General features: G+C 39.9%; 2 protein-coding genes across 2 annotated transcripts in view; one reads left to right on the top strand and one right to left on the bottom strand.

Annotated features, from left to right (window-relative positions):
* The window catches only part of ATF1 (activating transcription factor 1), a 364,083-nt gene that overhangs the window by 83,863 nt on the left and 256,224 nt on the right, over window positions 1-23,996 (top strand). The window lies entirely within an intron of this gene.
* On the bottom strand, window positions 652-23,601 carry LOC134490070 (transmembrane protease serine 12-like). Its single transcript, XM_063292953.1, has 5 exons — window positions 23,499-23,601; window positions 21,159-21,363; window positions 16,830-17,095; window positions 5,553-5,686; window positions 652-900 (listed from the first exon to the last, which is right to left on the bottom strand). The coding sequence occupies exons 1-5, from the start codon at window positions 23,599-23,601 to the stop codon at window positions 664-666; spliced, it is 945 nt and encodes a 314-aa protein (XP_063149023.1). The 3' UTR covers window positions 652-663.

Genomic DNA, 23,996 nt, shown 5'->3' with positions numbered 1-23,996 from the left:
TCCTGTGTGTCTACAGATATTCTGGTTATTTGATTTTTCCAAACAAAGAACTAATCCCTTGCAACCACTGAGAGATCCAGTACTGAGTCCCAAACTGCTCAGAGGTACTCATGGATATGTTCAACATCTGAAATGAATTCAAGGGTGAGTTTACTACTCTCTGATTCAATTTCCTGCAGAAGAATCTAGCGCAGTATGAAGATGCAGGCATTACTTTTCATTCAACCCCCATGTTGATTGATATGACAGATCTTGTAATTTAGAGAAAAATGCTCAAGGGAGCCAGAACACCTCACAGCATGGGACCACTGGATGTTGTTAATTTCTCTATCCTTTTGCAGAGAGTTCTACAGCCTTTTAAAAAACCTTTTATACTGTATTGTACCAAGAATTCATATACCATACCAAGCTTCAACTTAAGTGTTTGGTCTTCCCTTTCTATGTGCTAAAAGAAAACATCAGCTAATTTATACCACACAACATAACAAACTCTCAGGCATTTAATACGAGAAATGATATAGAAATATTTAATAGTTAAAATTACAGATGAAATACATATTTTAAGTGCAGTTGGGCTAGTAAAGCCATAGATTACAAAATCCATCAGTTGATATTGTTTAAATAAACTAGCATAAAGGTTAAATAATCTAAGAACATTTCTATTTATAGAAGGTGAAAGGTTACCCATTCCATAGTTAAAAGAACTAGGATACTTTGGATGTTCACTGTTGTGGTTTTATCATGAAGATGTAAATCTATCCATTTTCTATAGCTAACTGTACGAATATAGAGTCCTGGATAATGATGTTGATTACAGCCACTGGCAAAACTGGTGATGCCTATCAGATAGTATTTAGATACACTTGGGAAGTAGCACATCAAAGGTCCACCACTGTCTGCCTGGAATATGAAAAATATGGAAAAAGTCAAATGTTCATGGTAAATGTTCATCCTGAAATTCTGAGATATAGGACTCTCCTGCTTGGCTCAGATAAAGTGCTAATCACCAGGCCTTTAAGCTAACAAAAGATGTTTTTAAAGAATTCAATTATTTATTCAATTTTAGAAACATCAATACAATTTTCTTGACATATTACATATTCATAGTAGACTACAAAACTGTTTTAAAAAAACCCTATATGCTTAAAAATAGTATGGAGCTGATATAAAATAATGCTTAAGAATAAAAAAACCTAAACAGAAAAAAATTAAAAACCCTACAAACACAAAAACTTCAAAGAAACAAATGAAAAAAGAAAACAAAGAAAGTAAATAGTAAAAAGAACCATAAATGACAATACAAAATTTTCATATTTCAAAGTTCCTCTGCCATTCTATATTTTCAAACCCTTAATTTTATATTAATACAAACGGTTACCAATCAATTTTAAAACAGTGAATTGAACCTAGACTATATGAAATCAGAGCATTTGATCTTGTCTGCCTTTTGATACAAAGCCAATTCAAGGCTGAGAGTTGAGAAATCGTTAAGCCAACATTTAGAATCTGGTATATAAATACGCTTCCAGGAATACATAATCATTTATTTCTTAACAGTCCAAGCACAAAATATCCGAAGTATTTCATGTCTTTGACCCTTAACTTCCTTTTAAAAACCTGACACCATAGTAGTAAGAAGTAATAATAATAAGAAGAAATTACCAGTGGGCATGTCCATGGCATATGCATTCAGATTTCACATCTCCATCAGAGAAGTATGATCTTTTAAAAACATTTTTGAGGGGTCCAATAAACCCCCCAAAAGATCTTTTTGTAGTGAAGTTAGTTTTTAAATCATATGAAACGTATCTAATACACCTTAAAACCTGTAGCTATGGTTTGGGCAACACAGGATACTCCAATTCTATATTCTAGATTTCTTAAATATTATCTAAATTTGTTTTTGTAAATTGTTTTGATTTATAATGGTCACTAATTGTTATCTAGTCTCTATGAAGGTCTCCGATACAATCAATGATTCTGTAGTTGGGGCCAAACAACAAACATACCAAATGTTTTTGCTGAGCATATGGCCATTTAGCCCTTTTAGGAAACTTATATTCCATTTGTAAAATTTCAGAAAAGTATTGCTACTTATTAAGAACAATAATACATAATTTTTGGCCCAGCCAGCACAGCTGCAGCTCATAAAAACTCTTTTTTTAAATAAAATATGTTATTCAGAAAAGGCGCTATCCCCAGAATTCTAATTTTTTTGCCACCATAAACTAACACAGCTCTCTTCCTACTGCAGATCCCTATTTTGCAACAGGAAAGATGCCACCAGATGGTGATGTTTTCATTTACTGAATGCAAAGCAAATTAAGAAAAGGAAACAGTAGATTCAGCTTTGTGCCTTCCTCTCCTACCAACTCTAGCAGCCTGTTGGAAAGCATCAACCAATCACTCTCCTTAACTGAACTGGGGAGAAGGCATATGGCTAGACCCAGAGGTGTAGAAATCTGTCAAAAATTGCTCCAGACCCTGTACAAGCTGCCAAGAGCTTGCCAGGACTGGAAGAAGTGGCAGAAGAAGGGGAGGGTGAATAAGTTGATCTAAGTAAAGAGGCAGGTTAAGTTGATCCAAATAAGCTGATGTTCTCGCCTTTACCTGCATCCTCTCCCTGCTTGGAGATCACCATGTAGATTCCACTGCCTGTTAAGGAAGCCCTATAAATAGCTGACAAGTACTGGTGGGGCTGCATGGTGAAATGGAGGAAGCTTTCCACTTTGCACCAAATGCATCCCTGCTTGTCACCTGTAGTTCAGCTATTTTAAACAGCCTTTTGAGACCAAGGAGTGGCAATCCTATGTTTAAAATTAGCACAACTAATAGATGATAGGCTGCCTGGTGCAGAGGGAGTCTCTTTCCCACCATAACATGCAGACCCCAGTGAATCCTACCTGTTAATCAGGGTGATTCCTCTTTAAAAGCCTGAGTCAGGAATTGGCTAGACTTGATGGCAGGAGGGGAGATCTTGGATTGAAAGAACTGAACCCTACTGTTGCCCAAACCTGAATGGCCTTGAAGGACAGTATCTTGGGCTCCAAGAGGAATGGGCACTCTTGTACCAGCCTAAATGGGGTAATAGGATCTTGGCCAATCCCACTCCCTAAGGCATCTCCTCACCGCAGCAGATAAAATGGTCAGTGAAGTGTCAGATTGCATCAATGGCAAAAAGAAAAAAACAGAATAAGAGGGGAAATGCTGCTTTCTAAGAAATTTGGATATATTTGGGACTTCCAGGGGAGGAAAGGCGGACTGAAGTCATCTCCGCGAAAGCTGAGCCAATGACCGCAGCAAAGAACAAAGAACCAGTGAGTAGATTGGTTCTTCTGGAACCTCTCCAGACAAGGAGAGGATGGGAGATCATCCACATATGCTCTGAATGGATGTTCTTGGCAGGACAGCTGTCTCCCACAGGTTTGAGCACTGGGAGCCAATGGGAATAGCCTTCTTGCTCACAACCACTGCAGAGCCTTTTGAAGGACAGAAAGTTCGCCTCACTTTCTAATCATTTTTGGAAATTGCTAATTAACTACTTCTAAGCTATTAGAGACCTTTGGAATGATAAATCTGAAAATGCTGTGTGAGTTTACTTTCAATCCTGAATGAAAGAAAATTTTAATCGTAAGTTTAAGAATTTAAAGAATTTGAAATAGACAGCAAAAAGCTAAATAAGATTTTGATCTTAGAAAGTTATGATCGGATTAAGGGTCCAGATAAATTTGGAATACTGGAATTTAAGATTTTGGAACTAATTATAAAGAATAAACAGCTTCTTGTGCAAAACAGATTTGTTTTGGTTATTGCAAGACATAACAAAGTAAAGTAATTTTATGATTTTAGAAACTTGACACTAGAGGGAACTAAAGTTCCTAAGCACAGGGAAAAAAAATACAAGCCTGTTTTTATTTACTGGGACTGACAAAATGATGCAAAACACTATAACACTGAAAATATTAAAAGAGACTTTTGAAGAATGGAGCCAGAAATTAATAGCCACAATCTCCTCAGTGTCAGTAATGATGTCTGCCTCTATAGACTATGTCCAAAAGATATTATTGAAGAAATGACAGATGTGGATCAATTTTTTTCTGACAACATAGAGATGGTACTGAAAGTGGATTTACAAATGAAAGACTAAGAGAAGAACTTGGAAAAGGATGCTTTACTGGATATACAAAAGAAACTGGCTGGTGTTTTAAAAATCAAAAGGGAAATACAAATGAAAAACCAAGAGAGTGACCTGGATGATTTTTTCTTATTGGATTTACAAAAGAGGCTTGTTAAAGCCTTGAAGAAATTTGTGCAATGGGACAAGGAAGAATTGGAGAGAAATCAAATCCTATGACAATATTTGAATGAACTAAAAATTAAGACTGTTAAAGTAAAAGAAAGGAATATAAAGATGATTTATTTGATCAAGGTTAAAACAATATACGTTGTTACTTCTGGCAATCTTTTATGGACTTTTTCCTGATGTCTGGACTGAAAAGCTGATGCTTTATGGATTTGTCTATAGATAAGGGATGGGATATGGGATGAAGAGATATTTGTTTGTAACCTTATAGTGGGGTAGAGAGCCACTAAATTTGTTTGTACTTTTGATGTTGGAAGTCACTTCTTTATATATTTCTTTTCTCTTTCTTAATTACATTCTCACTTTTCTTTTTTCTTACACTTTTTATTCTTTCTCTTTAAGTTTAGTTTGTATTAGTTTTTACTCTTATAATCAAAATTTTCAATCAAAATAGATTAAAAAAAGAAATTTGGACATATCTGCAAAGTCTGAATTCGGTAATCTTGCCTTAGTTGTATTACAGTGTACCTGCAGTATATTACTTAAAAAAAATAATGTTCCTGGAGTATCAGTTACAGACTCAATAAGCTTATCTCCAAAATCAAGCTAAAAGTTCTTACGCAGTTTGTATACCACCTTGATGCTTTGGATGAAAACTGAGTGGCCTATACAATCTGAATGGAAATAAATCAGTATGCTTTCTGTAAAGCTCTGCTAATTTTATTGTGTATCCCTGCTTCTGAACTATTGCTAGATTTACTGATGTGGGTATTTAAAAATAATTTAAATGCCCACAAGAGTACTTAATTTCAGTACTAATCACTGTTTAATGTTATTTGCATTATTTTCAGATCTTTCCTCCCCTGGAATTGTATTTTCAGAACACAATTTTCACTAGTCCTTCAATTTACTCCCTTGAGATTGTAAACTTAAAAATATAATCTTGTATTTTCTGTTTTTTTGTTTCAATATTGTACATGATGATTAATTTGAAAAAAGTTAATTACTTTGAGATATTTCTTATTTTAAAAGTTCAGCATGATTGATTGATTATTCACATTTCTATTACTGCCCATCTCCCCCCAAAAGGGGGACTCTGGGCAGTTTACAATAAAATTATTGTATGGATTTGCAAATTCTTTTAAGTTAATTTATTTCCTTATTAGTTATTCAATTTAGGCACTGCTCAACTCCCAAACAACTCTATATATTACACACAATTTATAAAAATAAATTATTTTTATTTTACCTCACAGCTATTACTTGGAGAGACAGCACAAATCATATTAGTTGATAATCTTTCTTCATACCATTCATATTTATTACATATATGTAGTGGAATAATATTTACTTGAGCTTCTTGTAATTCAGTTTGAATATTGCCTGTAAAGAAAACACAAAATATGTGGAAGTATGCTGTGTTCAACATTCTTCAACAAGTTCCTAAATGAGCAGCCATCAAAACAAATAGAATTTTGTGGAACCTTTAAGACCAGGGTTTCTCAACCAAGGTTCCGAGGAACCCTAGAGTTCCACGAGAGGTCACTAGGATTCCCTGGGAGATCTTGATTTATTTAAAAGTTTATTTCAAATTTGGGAAACTTCACATTAAAGAGGTAACTTTCATTCTTTATTTTAGTTTAAGAACATTGTTAATGCATATATACAGGCCAACACATGAAACAAATATAATCATTTTGTAACTTCTGGCCTATATTTGAGGCTGAATGTGCAGGGACTCCCCAAGGCCTGAAAAATATTTCAAACGTTCCTCTAGGGTCAAAAAGTTGAGAAAGGCTGTTTAAGACTAACAAATGTATTAAAGAGTAAATGTTCAAAGACTATAGTTTACTTCACTGAATGCACAGGCAATGCACATGCATTGTAAAAATTAAGGTCAAAGGCCACTACCAGTGGGTAATTATCACTATCTACACTTCTTGTATTTCATTTTTCTTAATCCTGTTTACTAACCCACAAACAACATACATAGATACAAACTCTGCTAAGGATAAAACTTGGAGTATCAGATAAATTGAACTGCAGTTCATAAAAACTAGTGCCATCATAAAATTGTTAATCTTTAAATGCTACAAATTCTCTGTTGCTTATTTTGCAATAAAACTAGCCCTGTGGAAAATGCAGAGCATTGGCAGTTTTAGATCCAGTACTGTTTTCTAAGCATAATGTCCTAGGCCTTCACCTCATTCGGTAATGAAGGGGAAAAGGCCTTTTTTGTACCTGATGACCACACTTTTTTAAAAAAACTACTTCTGAATGCCCAAGAGATACACACCTATTATCTATATATCTATCTGAAAAACCATCAGTGATTGTATAGAACCCCACTCTACATACATTGTAGCAATTTTACAAAATAGGGAGTGCTTATTTTTTTCCTCCTTTTATGTTTCACTTACATTAAGTGAAACATAAAAGGAGGGGGAAAAAAATAAGCACTCCCTATTTTGTAAAAGAGAAAAAAGCTCCCTGTCTTGCGTTCTCTAAGACTACATTTTAGATAATTGTGTAAACATCATTGTACATCTAATTTATTCCAGACTCTATCCCTGGGATGACTAGGATTTGAGCAAAAATTAGGTAAAAACACCTGTAAACTTCAGAATTAACCTGGAAGAAAACAAGTACTGCTTTTTTTAAAACACCATCCTATCCAAGTGGAAAACACACTGAGAATGCCCCCAGTTCACCTTCTCTTCTGGCTGACATGATCACCACCAAAAAAATCTGTTTTCCAAGTTAATATATTAATAGAAATTCTTTTAATGTACTTGAAGGTGCTTCCATTAATGCCCTCAAAAGTACTGTAAGGTCAAATCTAAAGAGAAATGCTGAATAATATATTAGTCCTGTCCTTCTGAGGAAGAGTTTCACAAAACCACTTTCTGCCAAAACCTGGTTTCCCTGCTCATCTTTAAGTATGGAACCCAGAGCAGCTGCCTGGCTGTGAAACATAATGACTTCAGCCTGCTATCCAAGCCATGTTTGAGAAAAGCTAGGAGCTGAGGAACCACTGCTTCTGTCAGTGATCACTTATTTCCCCTGCACCAGCACACACAGGCTCTCCAACTGATATATGTGAATGGTGCTTGTATGCACAGAAGCCAGACTGGTCTCACCTGTTGCTTCAGGAAGGCCAGGAATGGTGCAAATCACCATTTAGTTCCAGGTACAGAGAAGTCACTCGGGCTTACAACGTCCAATTACCCTGGAAGGTACCACAGATCCTTTACATTCATCTCAACCAACATCAAGAACCAAGGCCTCCTGGGCTAAAAGAGGGCAATTAGGATCACTCAAGTGCTGAGCATCCTCACTTTATGACTCACCTTTGATAAAACTTGAACCAACAAAAACCCGATAATAAGCTTTGTGGCCAAGGAGCATTGGCCCCTTCTGTCCTCATGTCATCGAACTGAGAGAATGGGCTCACTTTTCTGTTCTCTGCTGTTGCAAAAAGATTGACATGAGGAACTCTCTACCTTTCCATGACTCTGAAAAACCCTTGGTTGCAACGACCATTCTTCCTGCAACAGGTTCTACTGAATTAGCTAGTGTTCAGAAATATTTTGCATTCCTCTTGTATATTCTGCTGACAGGGGAGGTTAGATTCTCTTCACCCAGAGAAATAAGCAATATACCTCTTTTTGCAGTTCCTTTAACCTTGTCTTCCTTGACTGTTAAGAATTCATGGACAAATGGTGCAAATCAAAATGTGACATCCCTCAATCTGAAGAATGAAATCTCTTAATGCCAGATTAAATGCTCTAATTGAGAGAATCGATTCCTTTGGGGACCAAAGTTTTTAAAATGAATGATTCTAAAAGTGAGCTCCCTGGCCTGAGAAGCTGGCATCTGTTGTGACTGATTGTCATGAGTGAGGATGGCAAGCAGGGGGCTCCCATCCAGGCTGTAAAGCGCATGCGTAGTACTGAGGAATTAGGTGGCCATTCAAAGAGACACAGATTGGGCCCGCCTTAATATTTGGGGCTTATATGTTTGGGTTTTCCCACGCTTCTTCAGTTTGTTAGGATTCTCTGTTATGTATCAGTAATAAAACACTAGAGACCTGTTCCTTGTCTCAGCGTGGTTCCTGGCTGTTAGGACACTGATCATAGCAAAGCCCTCAGTGGCATTCCCTGTAAGAGACTGGTCAGCACAAACCATCACTGCAGAGAAATGATCACTGCATCTGGAACATCCAGAACTAAACATGCTTTTAATGCAAACTGGTCTTACCATGGTAGCAAAAACCACTGCAGCTGTCTGGTATGTAATACTGCACAAGGCACAGAGTCCTGAGCCACAATCATTGTATCCTATGGTTTTGCCAGGACCAAGAAGGACTGCTTCCTGGCTAATATAACCTGCCGAATTGCAGACTGCATTTATAGTCTGCATTCTTGCAGCACAAAAAATTTCTATTGGGTGGGTATTATGACTTACAAGGCGTAACAAGTCTTGAGGGAGACAACAAGTACTTTTCCTGATTTACCATGAACCTGTTTGTGTAGGATGAATGGTCTAATTAATGTTCCTGATTGTTCCAAGGGGGAAATTCTTACTAACAGATGGTCCAGGTGTGCATATGTATGTATTTGCTGGGTCCTCAAGTGTCCAACCAGAACTGTGAAGACTCTTAGAGCGGAGGCAATCCCAAAATGGAAGTGCCCTGAACTGAAACTGCTCCTTCCCATAAGCAAGTCTAGGGAACTAGCAGCACTCTGATCTGACGGGGACAGGAAGATACACTTCCGATAGGTCTGTCAATGCCAGTAAAGTGTTTGGCAGGACTGCCTCTGCCATAAAGTCCACAGTTCAAGACAGCTGTCCAGCTTTTTTTTCTTTGGAACCATTAACACCAAGAACAAGCCAGTGAATCTCACTTGTTTTATTGCTCAAATGTTCCGCAGATGATGAGCAACCTCTAATCCTGAGAAGTTTCTCTGATTCCTAGGTATCAGTGACAGGATGAACCTGTCTCAGAAAAGCTTTGAACTCCAGAACACATCCCCATCTGACCAACCTCAGCACCTACATTTCCCTTAAGGTCCATGAACAGGTGGTCCAAAACTTCTAAAGCTACCTGCCCCATGGTGAGATCTGGTGTCAGTTTGATGCTCTTTTCTGCTGGAACCTGATCCCTTTGCTTCAACAACTGAAATCTTTGCACTGATAGTCCTGCTGAGCTAAACAGACATCACTCTGGACACTTTTGGAACAAAAAAGGTTGTTCCCTAATTTGAAAGGAAGATGCTGGTTTTTGCAACACGTAGACAATTCTTTCTAATTAGCTGAAGGTAGGTATCCTCTCTTCAGCAAAGGACCATTACCTGGTTGTGGTGCTGGAGCTTCAGCACCTCAATGATGCCATGAGCTAAACCGTGAAGGGCCACCCAAGACGGGAAGGTCATGACAGAGAGGTCAGACTAGATGTGATCCCTGGGGAAGGTAATGGCAACCCACCCCAGTATTCTTGCCGTGAAAACTAAATGGATCAGTACAACCAGAGATATGTCGGTATACCATCGGAAGATGAGACCCCCAGGTCGGAAGATGGTCAAAATGCTACTGGGGAGGAACAGAGGATGAGTTCAACTAGCCCCAGACGTGATGACACAGCTAGCTCAAAGCCAAAAGGACGGCTAGCGGCCGACGGTGCTGGTGGTGAACGGCGAATCTGATGTTCTAAGAATCAACACACCGTTGGAACCTGGAATGTAAGACCTATGAGCCAGGGCAAATTGGATGTGGTTATTGGTGAGATGTCAAGATTAAAGATCGACATTTTGGGTGTCAGTCAATTGAAATGGACTGGAATGGGCCACTTCACATCAAATGACCACCAGATCTACTACTGTGGACAAGAGGACCACAGAAGAAAAGGAGTAGCCTTCATAATTAATAGTAAAGTGGCTAAAGCAGTGCTTGGATACAATCCAAAAAACGATAGAATGATCTCAATTCGAATTCAGGGCAAGCCATCTAACATCACAGTGATCCAAATATACGCCCCAACCACAGATGCTGAAGAAGCTGAAGTAGAGCAGTTCTATGAGGATCTGCAGCACCTACTGGACAACACGCCTAAAAGAGATGTGATTTTCATCACAGGAGACTGGAATGCTAAGGTGGGCAGTCAGATGACACCTGGAATTACAGGTAAGCATGGCCTGGGAGAACAAAACGAAGCAGGACATAGGCTGATAGAATTTTGCCAAGACAACTCACTCTGCATAACAAACATTCTCTTACAACAACTGAAGAAACGGCTTTATACATGGACTTCCCCAGATGGACAACACCGAAACCAGATTGACTACATCCTTTGCAGCCAAAGGTGGCAGACATCTGTACAGTTGGTAAAAACAAGACCTGGAGCTTACTGTAGATCAGATCATGAACTTCTTCTTGCACAATTTAGGATCAGACTAAAGAGATTAGGGAAGACCCACAGATCAGCTAGATAAGAGCTCACTAATATTCCTAAGGAATATGCAGTGGAGGTGAAGAATAGATTTAAGGGACTGGACTTAGTAGATAGGGTCCCGGAAGAACTCTGGACAAACGTTCGCAACATTGTTCAGGAGGCGGCAACAAAATACCTCCCAAAGAAAGAGAAAACCAAGAAGGCAAAATGGCTGTCTGCTGAGACACCAGAAGTAGCCCAAGAAAGAAGGAAAGCAAAAGGCAACAGTGATAGGGGGAGATATGCCCAATTAAATGCAAAATTCCAGAGGTTAGCCAGAAGAGATAAGGAATTATTTTTAAACAATCAATGCGCGGAAGTGGAAGAAGACAATAGAATAGGAAGGACAAGAGACCTCTTCCAGAAAATTAGGAACATCGGAGGTAAATTCCAGGCAAAAATGGGTATGATCACAAACAAAGATGGCAAGGACCTAACAGAAGAAGAAGAGATCAAGAAAAGGTGGCAAGAATATACAGAAGACCTGTATAGGAAGGATAACAATATCGGGGATAGCTTTGATGGTGTGGTCAGTGAGCTAGAGCCAGACATCCTGAAGAGTGACGTTGAATGGGCCTTAAGAAGCATTGCTAATAACAAGGCAGCAGGAGACGACGGCATCCCAGCTGAACTGTTCAAAATCTTGCGAGATGATGCTGTCAAGGTAATGCATGCTATATGCCAGCAAATTTGGAAAACACAAGAATGGCCATCAGACTGGAAAAAATCAACTTATATCCCCATACCAAAAAAGGGGAACACTAAAGAATGTTCAAACTATCGAACAGTGGCACTCATTTCATATACCAGTAAGGTAATGCTCAAGATCCTGCAAGGTAGACTTCAGCAATTCATGGAGCGAGAATTGCCAGATGGGCAAGCTGGGTTTAGAAAAGGCAGAGGAACTAGGGACCAAATTGCCAATATCCGATGGATAATGGAAAAAGCCAGGGAGTTTCAGAAAAACATCTATTTCTGTTTTACTGACTATTCTAAAGCCTTTGACTGTGTGGACCATAACAAATTGTGGCAAGTTCTTAGCGGTATGGGGATACCAAGTCATCTTGTATGCCTCGTGAAGAATCTGTATAATGACCAAGTAGCAACAGTAGGAAGAGACCACGGAACGGACTGGTTTAAGATTGGGAAACGAGTACAGTAGGGCTGTATACTCTCACCCTACCTATTCAACTTGTACGCAGAACACATCATGCGACATGCTGGGCTTGAGGAATTCACGGCTGGAGTTAAAATCGCTGGAAGAAACATTAACAATCTCAGATATGCAGATGATACCACTTTGATGGCTGAAAGTGAAGAGGAAATGAGGAGCCTTATGATGAAGGTGAAAGAAGAAAGTGCAAAAGCTGGCTTGCAGCTAAACCTCAAAAAAACCAAGATTATGGCAACCAGCTTGATTGATAACTGGCAAATAGAGGGAGAAAATGTAGAAGCAGTGAAAGACTTTGTATTTCTAGGTGCGAAGATTACTGCAGATGCTGACTGCAGTCAGGAAATCAGAAGACGCTTAATCCTTGGGAGAAGAGCAATGACCAATCTCGATAAAATAGTTAAGAGCAGAGACATCACACTGACAACAAAGGTCCGCATAGTTAAAGCAATGGTGTTCCCCGTAGTAACATATGGCTGCGAGAGCTGGACCATAAGGAAGGCTGAGTTGTTGTTGTTTATTCGTTTAGTCGCTTCCGACTCTTCGTGACTTCATGGACCAGCCCACGCCAGAGCTTCCTGTCGGTCGTCAACACCCCCAGCTCCCCCAGGGACGAGTCCGTCACCTCTAGAATATCATCCATCCATCTTGCCCTTGGTCGGCCCCTCTTCCTTTTGCCTTCCACTCTCCCTAGCATCAGCATCTTCTCCAGGGTGTCCTGTCTTCTCATTATGTGGCCAAAGTATTTCAGTTTTGCCTTTAATATCATTCCCTCAAGTGAGCAGTCTGGCTTTATTTCCTGGAGGATGGACTGGTTTGATCTTCTTGCAGTCCAAGGCACTCTCAGAATTTTCCTCCAACACCACAGTTCAAAAGCATCGATCTTCCTTCGCTCAGCCTTCCTTATGGTCCAGCTCTCACAGCCATATGTTACTACTGGGAATACCATTGCTTTAACTATGCGGGCCTTTGTTGTCAGTGTGATGTCTCTGCTCTTAACTATCTTATCGAGATTTGTCATTGCTCTTCTCCCAAGGATTAAGCGTCTTCTGATTTCCTGACTGCAGTCAGCATCTGCAGTAATCTTCGCACCTAGAAATACAAAGTCTTTCACTGCTTCTACATTTTCTCCCTCTATTTGCCAGTTATCAATCAAGCTGGTTGCCATAATCTTGGTTTTTTTGAGGTTTAGCTGCAAACCAGCTTTTGCACTTTCTTCTTTCACCTTCATCATAAGGCTCCTCAGTTCCTCTTCGCTTTCAGCCATCAAAGTGGTATCATCTGCATATCTGAGATTGTTAATGTTTCTTCCAGAGATTTTAACTCCAGCCTTGGATTCCTCAAGCCCAGCTTGTCGCATGATGTGTTCTGCATACAAGTTGAATAGGTAGGGTGAGAGTATACAGCCCTGCCGTACTCCTTTCCCAATCTTAAACCAGTCCGTTGTTCCGTGGTCTGTTCTTACTGTTGCTACTTGGTCGTTATACAGATTCTTCAGGAGGCAGACAAGATGACTTGGTATCCCCATACCGCTAAGAACTTGCCACAATTTGTTATGGTCCACACAGTCAAAGGCTTTAGAATAGTCAATAAAACAGAAATAGATGTTTTTCTGAAACTCCCTGGCTTTTTCCATTATCCAGCAGATATTGGCAATTTGGTCTCTAGTTCCTCTGCCTTTTCTAAACCCAGCTTGTACATCTGGCAATTCTCGCTCCATGAATTGCTGAAGTCTACCTTGCAGGATCTTGAGCATTACCTTACTGGCATGTGAAATGAGTGCCACTGTTCGATAGTTTGAACATTCTTTAGTGTTCCCCTTTTTTGGTATGGGGATATAAGTTGATTTTTTCCAATCTGATGGCCATTCTTGTGTTTTCCAAATTTGCTGGCATATAGCATGCATTACCTTGACAGCATCATCTCGCAAGATTTTGAACAGTTCAGCTGGGATGCCGTCGTCTCCTGCTGCCTTGTTATTAGCAACGCTTCTTAAGGCCCACTCAACCTCACTCTTCAGGATGTCTGGCTCTAGCTCACTGACCACACCGTCAAAGCTATCCCCGATATTGTTATCCTTCCTATACAGGTCTTCTGTATATTCTTGCCACCTTTTCTTGATCTCTTCTTCTTCTGTTAGGTCCTTGCCATCTTTGTTTTTGATCATACCCATTTTTGCCTGGAATTTACCTCCAATGTTTCTAATTTTCAGGAAGAGGTCTCTTGTCCTTCCTATTCTATTGTCATCTTCCACTTCCGCGCATTGCTTGTTTAAAAATAATTCCTTATCTCTTCTGGCTAACCTCTGGAATTTTGCATTTAATTGGGCATATCTCCCCCTATCACTGTTGCCTTTTGCTTTCCTTCTTTCTTGGGCTACTTCGAGTGTCTCAGCAGACAGCCATTTTGCCTTCTTGGTTTTCTCTTTCTTTGGGATGTATTTTGTTGCCGCCTCCTGAACAATGCTGCCAACTTCTGTCCATAATTCTTCCGGGACCCTATCTACTAAGTCCAGTCCCTTAAATCGATTCCTCACCTCCACTGCATATTCCTTAGGAATATTAGTGAGCTCATATCTAGCTGATCTGTGGGTCTTCCGTAATCTCTTTAGTCTGATCCTAAATTGTGCAAGAAGAAGTTCGTGATCTGAACTACAGTCAGCTCCAGGCCTTGTTTTTACCGACTGTACAGATGTCCGCCACCTTTGGCTGCAAAGGATGTAATCAATCTGATTTCGGTGTTGTCCATCTGGGGAAGTCCATGTATAAAGCCGTCTCTTAGGTTGTTGGAAGAGAGTGTTTGTTATGCAGAGCGAATTGTCTTGGCAAAATTCTATCAGCCTATGTCCTGCTTCATTTTGTTCTCCCAGGCCATACTTACCTGTAATTCCAGGTGTCATTTGACTGCCCACCTTAGCATTCCAGTCTCCCGTGATGAAAATAACATCTCTTTTAGGCGTGTTGTCCAGTAGGTGCTGCAGATCCTCATAGAACTGCTCTACTTCAGCTTCTTCAGCATTTGTGGTTGGGGCGTATATTTGGATCACTGTGATGTTAGATGGCTTGCCCTGAATTCGAATTGAGATCATTCTGTCGTTTTTTGGGTTGTATCCAAGCACTGCTTTAGCCACTTTACTATTAATTATGAAGGCTACTCCATTTCTTCTGTGGTCCTCTTGTCCACAGTAGTAGATCTGGTGGTCATTTGATGTGAAGTGGCCCATTCCAGTCCATTTCAGTTCACTGACGCCCAGGATGTCTATCTTTAATCTTGACATCTCACCAATAACCACATCCAATTTGCCCTGGCTCATAGATCTTACATTCCAGGTTCCAATGGTGTGTTGATCCTTAGAACATCGGATTCGCCGTTCACCACCAGCACCGTCGGCCGCTAGCCGTCCTTTCGGCTTTGAGCTAGCTGCGTCATCACGTCTGGGGCTAGTTGAGCTCATCCTCTGTTCCTCCCCAGTAGCATTTTGACCATCTTCCGACCTGGGGGTCTCATCTTCCGATGGTATACCGACATATCTCTGGTTGTACTGATCCATTTAGTTTTCACGGCAAGAATACTGGGGTGGGTTGCCATTACCTTCCCCAGGGATCGCATTTAGTCTGACCTCTCTGTCATGACCTTCCCGTCTTGGGTGGCCCTTCACGGTTTAGCTCATGGCATCATTGAGGTGCTCAAGCTCCAGCACCACGACAAGGTAACGATCCTTTGCTGAAGAAGGAAGGCTGAGAGAAGGAAGATAGATGCTTTGGAACTGTGGGGTTGGAGGAAAATTCTGAGAGTGCCTTGGACTGCAAGAAGATCAAACCAGTCCATCCTCCAGGAAATAAAGCCAGACTGGTCACTTGAGGGAATGATATTAAAGGGAAAACTGAAATACTTTGGCCACATAATGAGAAGACAGGACACCCTGGAGAAGATGCTGATTCTAGGGAGAGTGGAGGGCAAAAGGAAGAGGGGCCGACCAAGGGCAAGGTGGATGGATGATATTGTAGAGGTGACGGACTCGTCCTGGGGGGAGCTGGGGGTGTTGATGACCGACAGGAAGCTCTGGCATGGGCTGGTTCGTGAAGTCACGAAGAGTCGGAAACGACTGAATGAATAAACAACAACAGGTATCCTCTTGATCCTACTCCCCAATCACTGAGATTGGCTGGAATCAAGGTACTGTTGTCTTATCATTATTAATAAAAAATATCCATAGCTCTGGTTGTTAGGACCTATGAAATGTCTTTAAAAACTTTTTCATTAACAAGATTTTAATTGGGTGATACATATTAAATAACCCTTCAACCTAATGTAGTTTATTTCATTATTTCAGTTGATGAGATTAAAACAAAACTTTTATTTTTAGAAAATGCATTCTATGAAGGCAGAAAATAATTCTATGAAGATAGAAAATCTTCAGTTTGCTTATGTATAATATATTGAACCCAGGATAAGGCTGAAATTTATATTACTAGTGAAGACAGACAAAAGAGAGTTTACATCACAGAACAGTTGCCCCCCTGCCTTCCCAATGGCCTAAAGAATGGAGATTTTGAACCACTGTCAGGGATTTTAATGGTAGGTGTGGGAGTGATTTGTTTCCTATGGGGCTCCTGCTCCTATATGTACCCATGAAATGCCCCAAAGAACTAAAAATCAGCCCATCCCTCCCAGGGATGGCATCACATCACCAGATGGCTTGCTGTGGCTCTCCTGCAGGCTGGAAGGCAGAAACGTAGCTCCCAACCCCTTAAATATCGGCCACCTTATTCCCCATAATAAGTGAAATTACTTGAATCATAATGTGAAAGCTTTCTGAGTTCATGACATTTAATAAGCTATCCACAGAAAGATTAAATAATTACCTTTTTTCTTTCTCTTTTCCCATCCACTTATGTAACATGGGTTCTTATCTGCCACTAGATGAAAAATGTGAGGTAAGCAGATAGGCTGAATATATTTATTGTACTTAACAGACTTCAGAAGTTTAAACATCGCAATGTCATTTTCATAGCTGTCCCACTTGAAACCAGAATGGACAATGATATTTTTTACCCGACGACTTATGGTGTGAGAATTAGGTTTATAAAGATGATGTAAACCAATCACAACTCTCCAATATTCTGGGTTCCTAGGACAATAAAATCTTTTGTAGAGTTAATGAGGGTCAGTGGCTGCTTTACATAATTTTAGATTTGTGCAATCTTAAAATCTGCAGTATTGTAATTCTAATTCAGTTCAAGAATTCCACCAAGCAAAAAACTTGCAATTTTATCATGGGATCTCTTAAACAAAAATAGCAATGTAAGTATTGTTCTGTGCCATTAGGAGTTTATTATAGCAATTATTCTTGGAAGTTCTTAACTGTTCAATTTGGAAATTGGAATACAGAAACAGAAGATACAAATATCACACAATATCTTTTTGCTCTGAAAGATAAATCTGCATATATGGACATGAATACAGGAGATAAGAACACTGATGGATTAGGTGAAGGACCCACTGAATCCAGTATAGCCTCCAACCAGGTGCATTTAGGAATCTTAAAAGGATAGAATTGAGGGCAATAATCCTCTTCCATTGCTGTTTCCAAGGAGCTGCTATTTAAGGCATGATACCTGTGATTCACAAGGTAGCATACAGCTAGCAAGACTAGTAACTACTAATAGTTTTCTCCTTCATGAATTTGTTCATTCATTCCCATTTTAAACTCATCTGAATTAATTATTACCACACCTGATGGCAGTGAATTCTATTCTTTAATTATACATTGTATGAAATACTTCTTTTGGTACTGAATCCCCCTGTATTTAATTTCAGTGGATGAACCCAAGTTCTTACACTGTGAGAAAAAAACTCGTTACCTGTTTTCCATATCATACATGATTTTATAACAAACCTCTAGCTTTTACCTAACATAGCTCTAAGACAAGAATCTCAATCTCTTTCCTCCAAAGGAGCTACCATGGCCCTTTAATCATTTTAGTTACCATTTTTGCATCTTTACCATTCTACAGTATGCTTTTTGAAGTGTGGTGAATGGAGCTATATACAGTATTCAAAATGCAGACCCACTGTAGATTTATATAAGGGCAATATTATATGGTAGTTTAACTGACAATAAACCTCAATCACCAAGATTTATAATTTACAGATATAACCACATATTATATAAAACGAAAGATGCCAATTAGTGTACTCACTTCCACCTAGAATATGGGCCAGTATACTTTAAAAATCCCCCAAATGGAAGAAATTGACATTTGCCAAACAAGATAACAATGAAATGGAAGGTGAAGAAGTGTTGCATAGCAGGAAAGCCAGTGTGCTAGAGATATGTTTTAGAGAAGGAAAGAGAAAACCCCAAAACAAAACATGTTCCATTTTAATCTACCCAAAAGGAAAGCTACCTAAAAGGAATGTAAAACACATCACTTCAGAACTGGTCACTGAGAACCAACGAGGCACAAAATAGAGCTTTGCAGCTTTCCATTAAGAAATGAGGCAGAGAACTACATTGGTTGGAAGAGCTTCTGAATGACTTATTCAGGTGCATTTCTGGCACAACTGATTCTTATAGAAATGATGGGGGGGTAGAAATTTAGTGCTGTTAAGAATAACAGTAACAAATTGGTATAAAAATAAAATTAAGCACTGGTTAAATGAGATTCTTGAATTCTCTAAACCTGATGTTCACTACTATAACTAATGGGCTTTGCTGTAAAGCAAAAAATCTAAGTAGGGAGTTCACAAATTAAGCTGTAGCTATGTGTGAAAGCCAAGTGTATGCTAGTGAACCAAAAAGGTGGTTCAAGAATAGAAACTGGAAATTCTGGCCCTGAAAGTAGAACTGCATACCAGGGTACAGTGAAACTAGTAGACAAAACAACAATACAGAATGCCAGCTAAATTAGCATCACAAACACTTAGCCAAAATCCAAGGAATGTGGCACATGTGTTCTTTTCTTCTTCTTCTTCTTCTTTTTTTTTTTTTTTTTTTTTACAAAACTTTTATTAAGTTTGAAGCAAAGATAAAAACTACAAAAAAGCTAAAAACTACAAAAAGGGGGAAAAAACTAAAACAGTGTAGAAACACAAGAAGAATTTTTTTTAAAGATTAAAGAAATGACTTCCGACTTCAAACAGCAAGAATATACAATTTTCCATAATTAGTCCCTTATTCTATCTTAAACCAAAATTACATTATTTCTATAAATCATTTGTTTCTTGAGCAGCAAGTCTTTTGAAGCTGATAGGAACTGCACTTAAGCTATTTACAATATGGCACATGTACCTGCTGTTCAATTTTTAAGAATTCCACCAAGGCACAATGTTAGCATTGGCTATGGGATCACCACTATCAGGACTCATAGCAGAGACTGTAATGCAGTGTCTAGAAATGTTAGCACTCCCATGTATACAACCCAAAGTATGGATGCAGTATGTAGATGACACCTTCATCATAATAAAAAAGGAACAACTGGAGGAAACACATAAAACCATCAATATCTTCAATGGAATAAAATTCACAAGGGAAGAAGAAAACAACAACACACTACCCTTCTTGGACATCCTCATCAGTAGAGGAAATGATGGCAAGTTAGAAACACAAGTTTACAGGAAAGCGACCCACACCAACCAAGTGCTCCATTACCAAAGTAACCCAACCTCCCACAAGAGGAGCTGTGTAAAAACATTATTCAGACAAGCACTTACACACTGCAGCAACCCAGAACACCAGAAAAAGGAAACAGATCATCTGTACAGCATCTTCCAGCAAAATAGATACCCCCTCAACTTTATCAAAAAGTGCCTCACCACCCAACCCACTACAACCCAACCAACAGAAGCTATGAAAAGGTAACACTGCCATACATCAGAAACATCTCAGAAACCACCAACAGACTGTTACAACCGCATGACATCACCATAGCACATAAACCAACTAAAACTCTTCAGAACATCTTAAGTAACCCAAAAGACCCAGTAGCACAAGAAGAAAAAACAGGAGTTATTTACAACCTACAGCGTAAGGACTGTAACAGCCACTATGTAGGACAGACAGGCAGAAGACTAGCAGAGCGCATCCACAAACACCAACTAGCAGTCAGAAGACATGATGAAAACTCCTTAATCTCACAACACATGGACAGACTCAACCATAGTTTCAACTGGGAAACTGCGAGCATCCTAAACCAAGCCAAATCCAAAAACGCTAGAGAATTCCTGGAAGCCTGGCACTCAGACAAAGCAGCCATCAACAGACACACAGAGGTAAATAACATTTACATACCATTCAAAAGAGACAATAGAAAAGCCAAAAGATCAGAACACCTCCTCTCCAGCAATCAACACCCACATATGCAAAGATGAACACTAGGATTAACACCAGATGAATAAAAAAATACCACAATAGTCTTGAAAGATAGCGGTCTAGCCATCTAGAGCCCCAGCCCAGCCTCCCAAGCCCCTGCACGGTTAAGGAAAGTAACTGGTAGATGCTTTTCCTCAAGCCTCTGACATTTGGTGGGAAGGGAGAGAAACAATGCTATAGGAATACACCATTCCCATTCTTTAACTTGCCCTCTTCATATTATATAAGGATATAACCATTTGGTGGCATCCTACCTTTGGCAGGACAACAATTAACAAAGGGGACTGCAAATTTCATCTGAGCATACTTGTCTACCAAGTGACGAACTGGTGAACAGCATTTTAACTAACCTGTGAAGAAGAACTCAAGAATTGGCCTGCTGAAACCCTTCACATAGGGAATACTTTTAAGGTATTAAAGAATTGAACTTACTGCATTGTACATGATGCACAAAGGGAAGAAGGAAAATGATATGTTTCCTTAATTCTCAATAATTCCTCTAAGTAATTAGAGGAATTATTTAGTAGTTGTATAGATGTAGGGTATTATTGCTATACAACAAATAATGGAAGGATATCAGGGAAAAGGAATAAAGGAATCCTATATCTGCTGCCCTCTCCTAAAATATTTTCTCCGTGCATTAAAAGCCTCTAGATATAGGTTGATAAAAGATTTGAACAAGAACAGTATTGTTAGGGCTAGAGATATACTAAAATACTTCTTCCAAATCTCTCCTTGTACATATAGATTCAAAAATTCAATCATTTCTTTACAATCTCCAAACTGAACAAAAAAAGATTTAGAAATTAAAGATACATACACCCATTTCTTAACGCAGCGTGCTACGGTCAGCACTGAGTTCTTATTAATTAAAGATCCACCACATATATGGCAATATCGACCTGAAGCAACACGATAAACCTGAAGACTAACTTGCCATGGCCATGCTCCAAGCTGAGCAACAGGTCCACCTACAATTCGAGTCTCTGCTGTTATGTTAACCACTGCAGGCCTTGCTCCACATCCTAGAAATCAAAATGTAGTTATATTGTTAATTTTCAGTGGTTCTAAAATAGCTCAAAAAGCAAACACCAACATTTGACAACATACAGAAAGTAATAGCCTAAGGGCCCTTTTAAAACTGATCTGGGTGGGAAATATTTGTTTTATTACTGGACCACATACTGTTAGATTAATGATTCTGAAACACCACCAGCTTTCATTATTAGAAGTTGTTACGCAATTCAGACATTTGAACTGAAACAGCAATAAGCCCAGCAGACAGTTTTGACTTATACTTTGATCTGCTCCAGCCAGTGGGATCAGTGGTCAAGAGATTTGGAGTTGTAATACAAAACATCTGCAGGGTGCTTGAATACCTACTGTATTTCTGAATTTACAGGCAGTTCACAATTGGTGCCTAATAAAGCAGACCACATTAGTAATTGAGCTTAATCTCATGCTACAATTCCTACAAGATGATCAGGATAGTTGATATGTGTTCCCCTTTCCCTTGTAATATTTTCACAAAAAAATTGTTAGACTAAGAAATTTGCACAAAGGTAAGAGCCAGTTTGGTGTAGTGGTTAAGGCATCAGGAGACTGGGAGTTCTACTCCTGCCTTAGGCACAAAGCCAGCTCGGTGACCTTGGGCCAGTCACTTTCTCTGAGCCCTAGGAAGGAGGCAATGGCAAACCATTTCTGAAAAACCTTGCCAAGAAAACTGCAGGGACTTGTCCAGGCAGTCTCCAAGAATCGGACACACTGATCAGATTAAAAAACAAATCCAGTGAAATTGGTAAATCAGCGAAGATTTGATCCCAAATCTTCCAGTTGAAGTAAAAAACTATACTGGTTTACATATTTTTTATTTTGGCTGCAAAATAGTAACTAGTAACAATGAAATATTTTGATATATATTATGACTAAATCCTACAGATTTTTTTAAATACATAAACTACTTACTTCCTATATTTTAACTTCCTAATTCCCTGAAATGAGTACTTTTCTTCATCAGGTTCAATGAGATGAATGAATAGTTTGAAGTACGGATTGAACACATTTACCTTATTACTAACATCATAATGACTTGTTTGTTGATATGTTTGTGACTTATAAGGTCTTTGTAGGAGCTGTTATACAGTAAAAAGGCAAAAGTTGTAACAGCCCTTTTATTTAGAATTGCTACTGATATCCCAAGCTCTTTTCAAGAGCCCTAGTTAGTCTGAAAATACGGTTTGCAACAATAGTAGCATTTTCCCATAGTAAACACAGCTGTAATGTTGATAGAGTCTAAAGTAATCATGAATCATTTTTATTGTGGACCGCCCAGTCCCCCTTTTTGGGGGAGACGGGCAGTGATATAAATTTGCATAATAAATAAAATAAATCAGCGTCCTGTGCAGCCTGAGAACTAATATCCGTTTTGGGGATGAAAACTCAATGTGGCCAAAGCGGCTTCTCAGATCCCCCTACACTAGTACTGTACTTGCAACAGATTCACCGGCTGAGAAGTACAGAAAGTAGATGGGTGGGCAGTTGGGCCCATATATTTGGGATTGCATCCCTATTAAATGGCACCAACAGGCTGAGGAATCCGCAGCGGCCGCGCCCGGGTAGCTCTATGTCTGTCCCTCACTTCAAAAGGAAAGAAGAGGGAGAGATCTACACGCCCCCAACCTAATCGCCGTATCAGCGACAATACCGTACGGAATGAAACCCCCGCATTGGTAGAAGACAACTTTGCACAGACATCCTCGGGAGTAGTGACCGCTTATTCTCCCTCGTCTTGCGAGCAAGCGCCCGCAGCACCTCCGCTTTCGCGCCTATTTATGCGATCGTGATGGGCGTTTCGTGAGCTACCAGGGTTGCACAAACCGCAGTAGCCCCGCGGACGCCCCCTTCCCGGGGGCGCCCGCCTTAACTCACGACTGGGCGCGCTCGCAGCCTCCCTCTCCGCGGAGTCGTTTCCGACAACGCCGTTAGCACTTGCGCGCCCTCGACGCGTCTCGTTTGTACGGCAGTTTCGAAGAATTCCCGCGCGCTCCGGCGACGGGTTTCTCTCGAGGTCGGTCTGTTACGCTACCCCGTCCTAGGCGGCACGTTGGCGATCAAGGGCCGAGCTCGACGCCCCGCGAGGTCGGAGTGAGGCCGGGCTCACCGTCAGTAAGATTCAGAGAGGACACGGCTTTGGGTGCGGCTTCCCTGAACAGCACAAGCAGAGCCCAACAGGAAAAGGCGGCGGGGCAAAAATTCCGTCTCATCATCCGTCCAGGAAGCAAAATGGCGTCCGACTCGCGCGCGTTCTCCCTGAGGCGAGGGCCGCTAAGGGTCAGGTGACCGGGTGCGCGAGCGCTGGTACGCGTTGTCAGCCCTGCGGGGAGAATGAAAGATTTTCTTACAGTCCAAAGTATGCTGTTTCATAACAAGTACTAGGTAAAGGTATTCACTCCTATGCAAATTACGATCCTTGGTTTCAAAACAGATGCTGTTTGCTTGCAACGCTATGACGGACAGAAATGGTACAGCATGGAAGATTAAAATTTGATTTGAAGCTGCTCTGGCAGGCTATCGATGGGGAGTAATGTTCTCTTCTGATGGAAGATTCCTTGGACATCAGGTCATTGCAGGGAGTCTGAGTTCTTTTTGGATCACGATG

The sequence above is a fragment of the Candoia aspera genome, chromosome 2 (genome assembly GCF_035149785.1).
Source record: "Candoia aspera isolate rCanAsp1 chromosome 2, rCanAsp1.hap2, whole genome shotgun sequence".
Lineage (NCBI taxonomy): Eukaryota > Metazoa > Chordata > Lepidosauria > Squamata > Boidae > Candoia > Candoia aspera.
The sequence above is the reverse complement of the archived record's forward strand: the minus strand, read 5'-3'. Positions and strand labels throughout refer to the sequence as shown.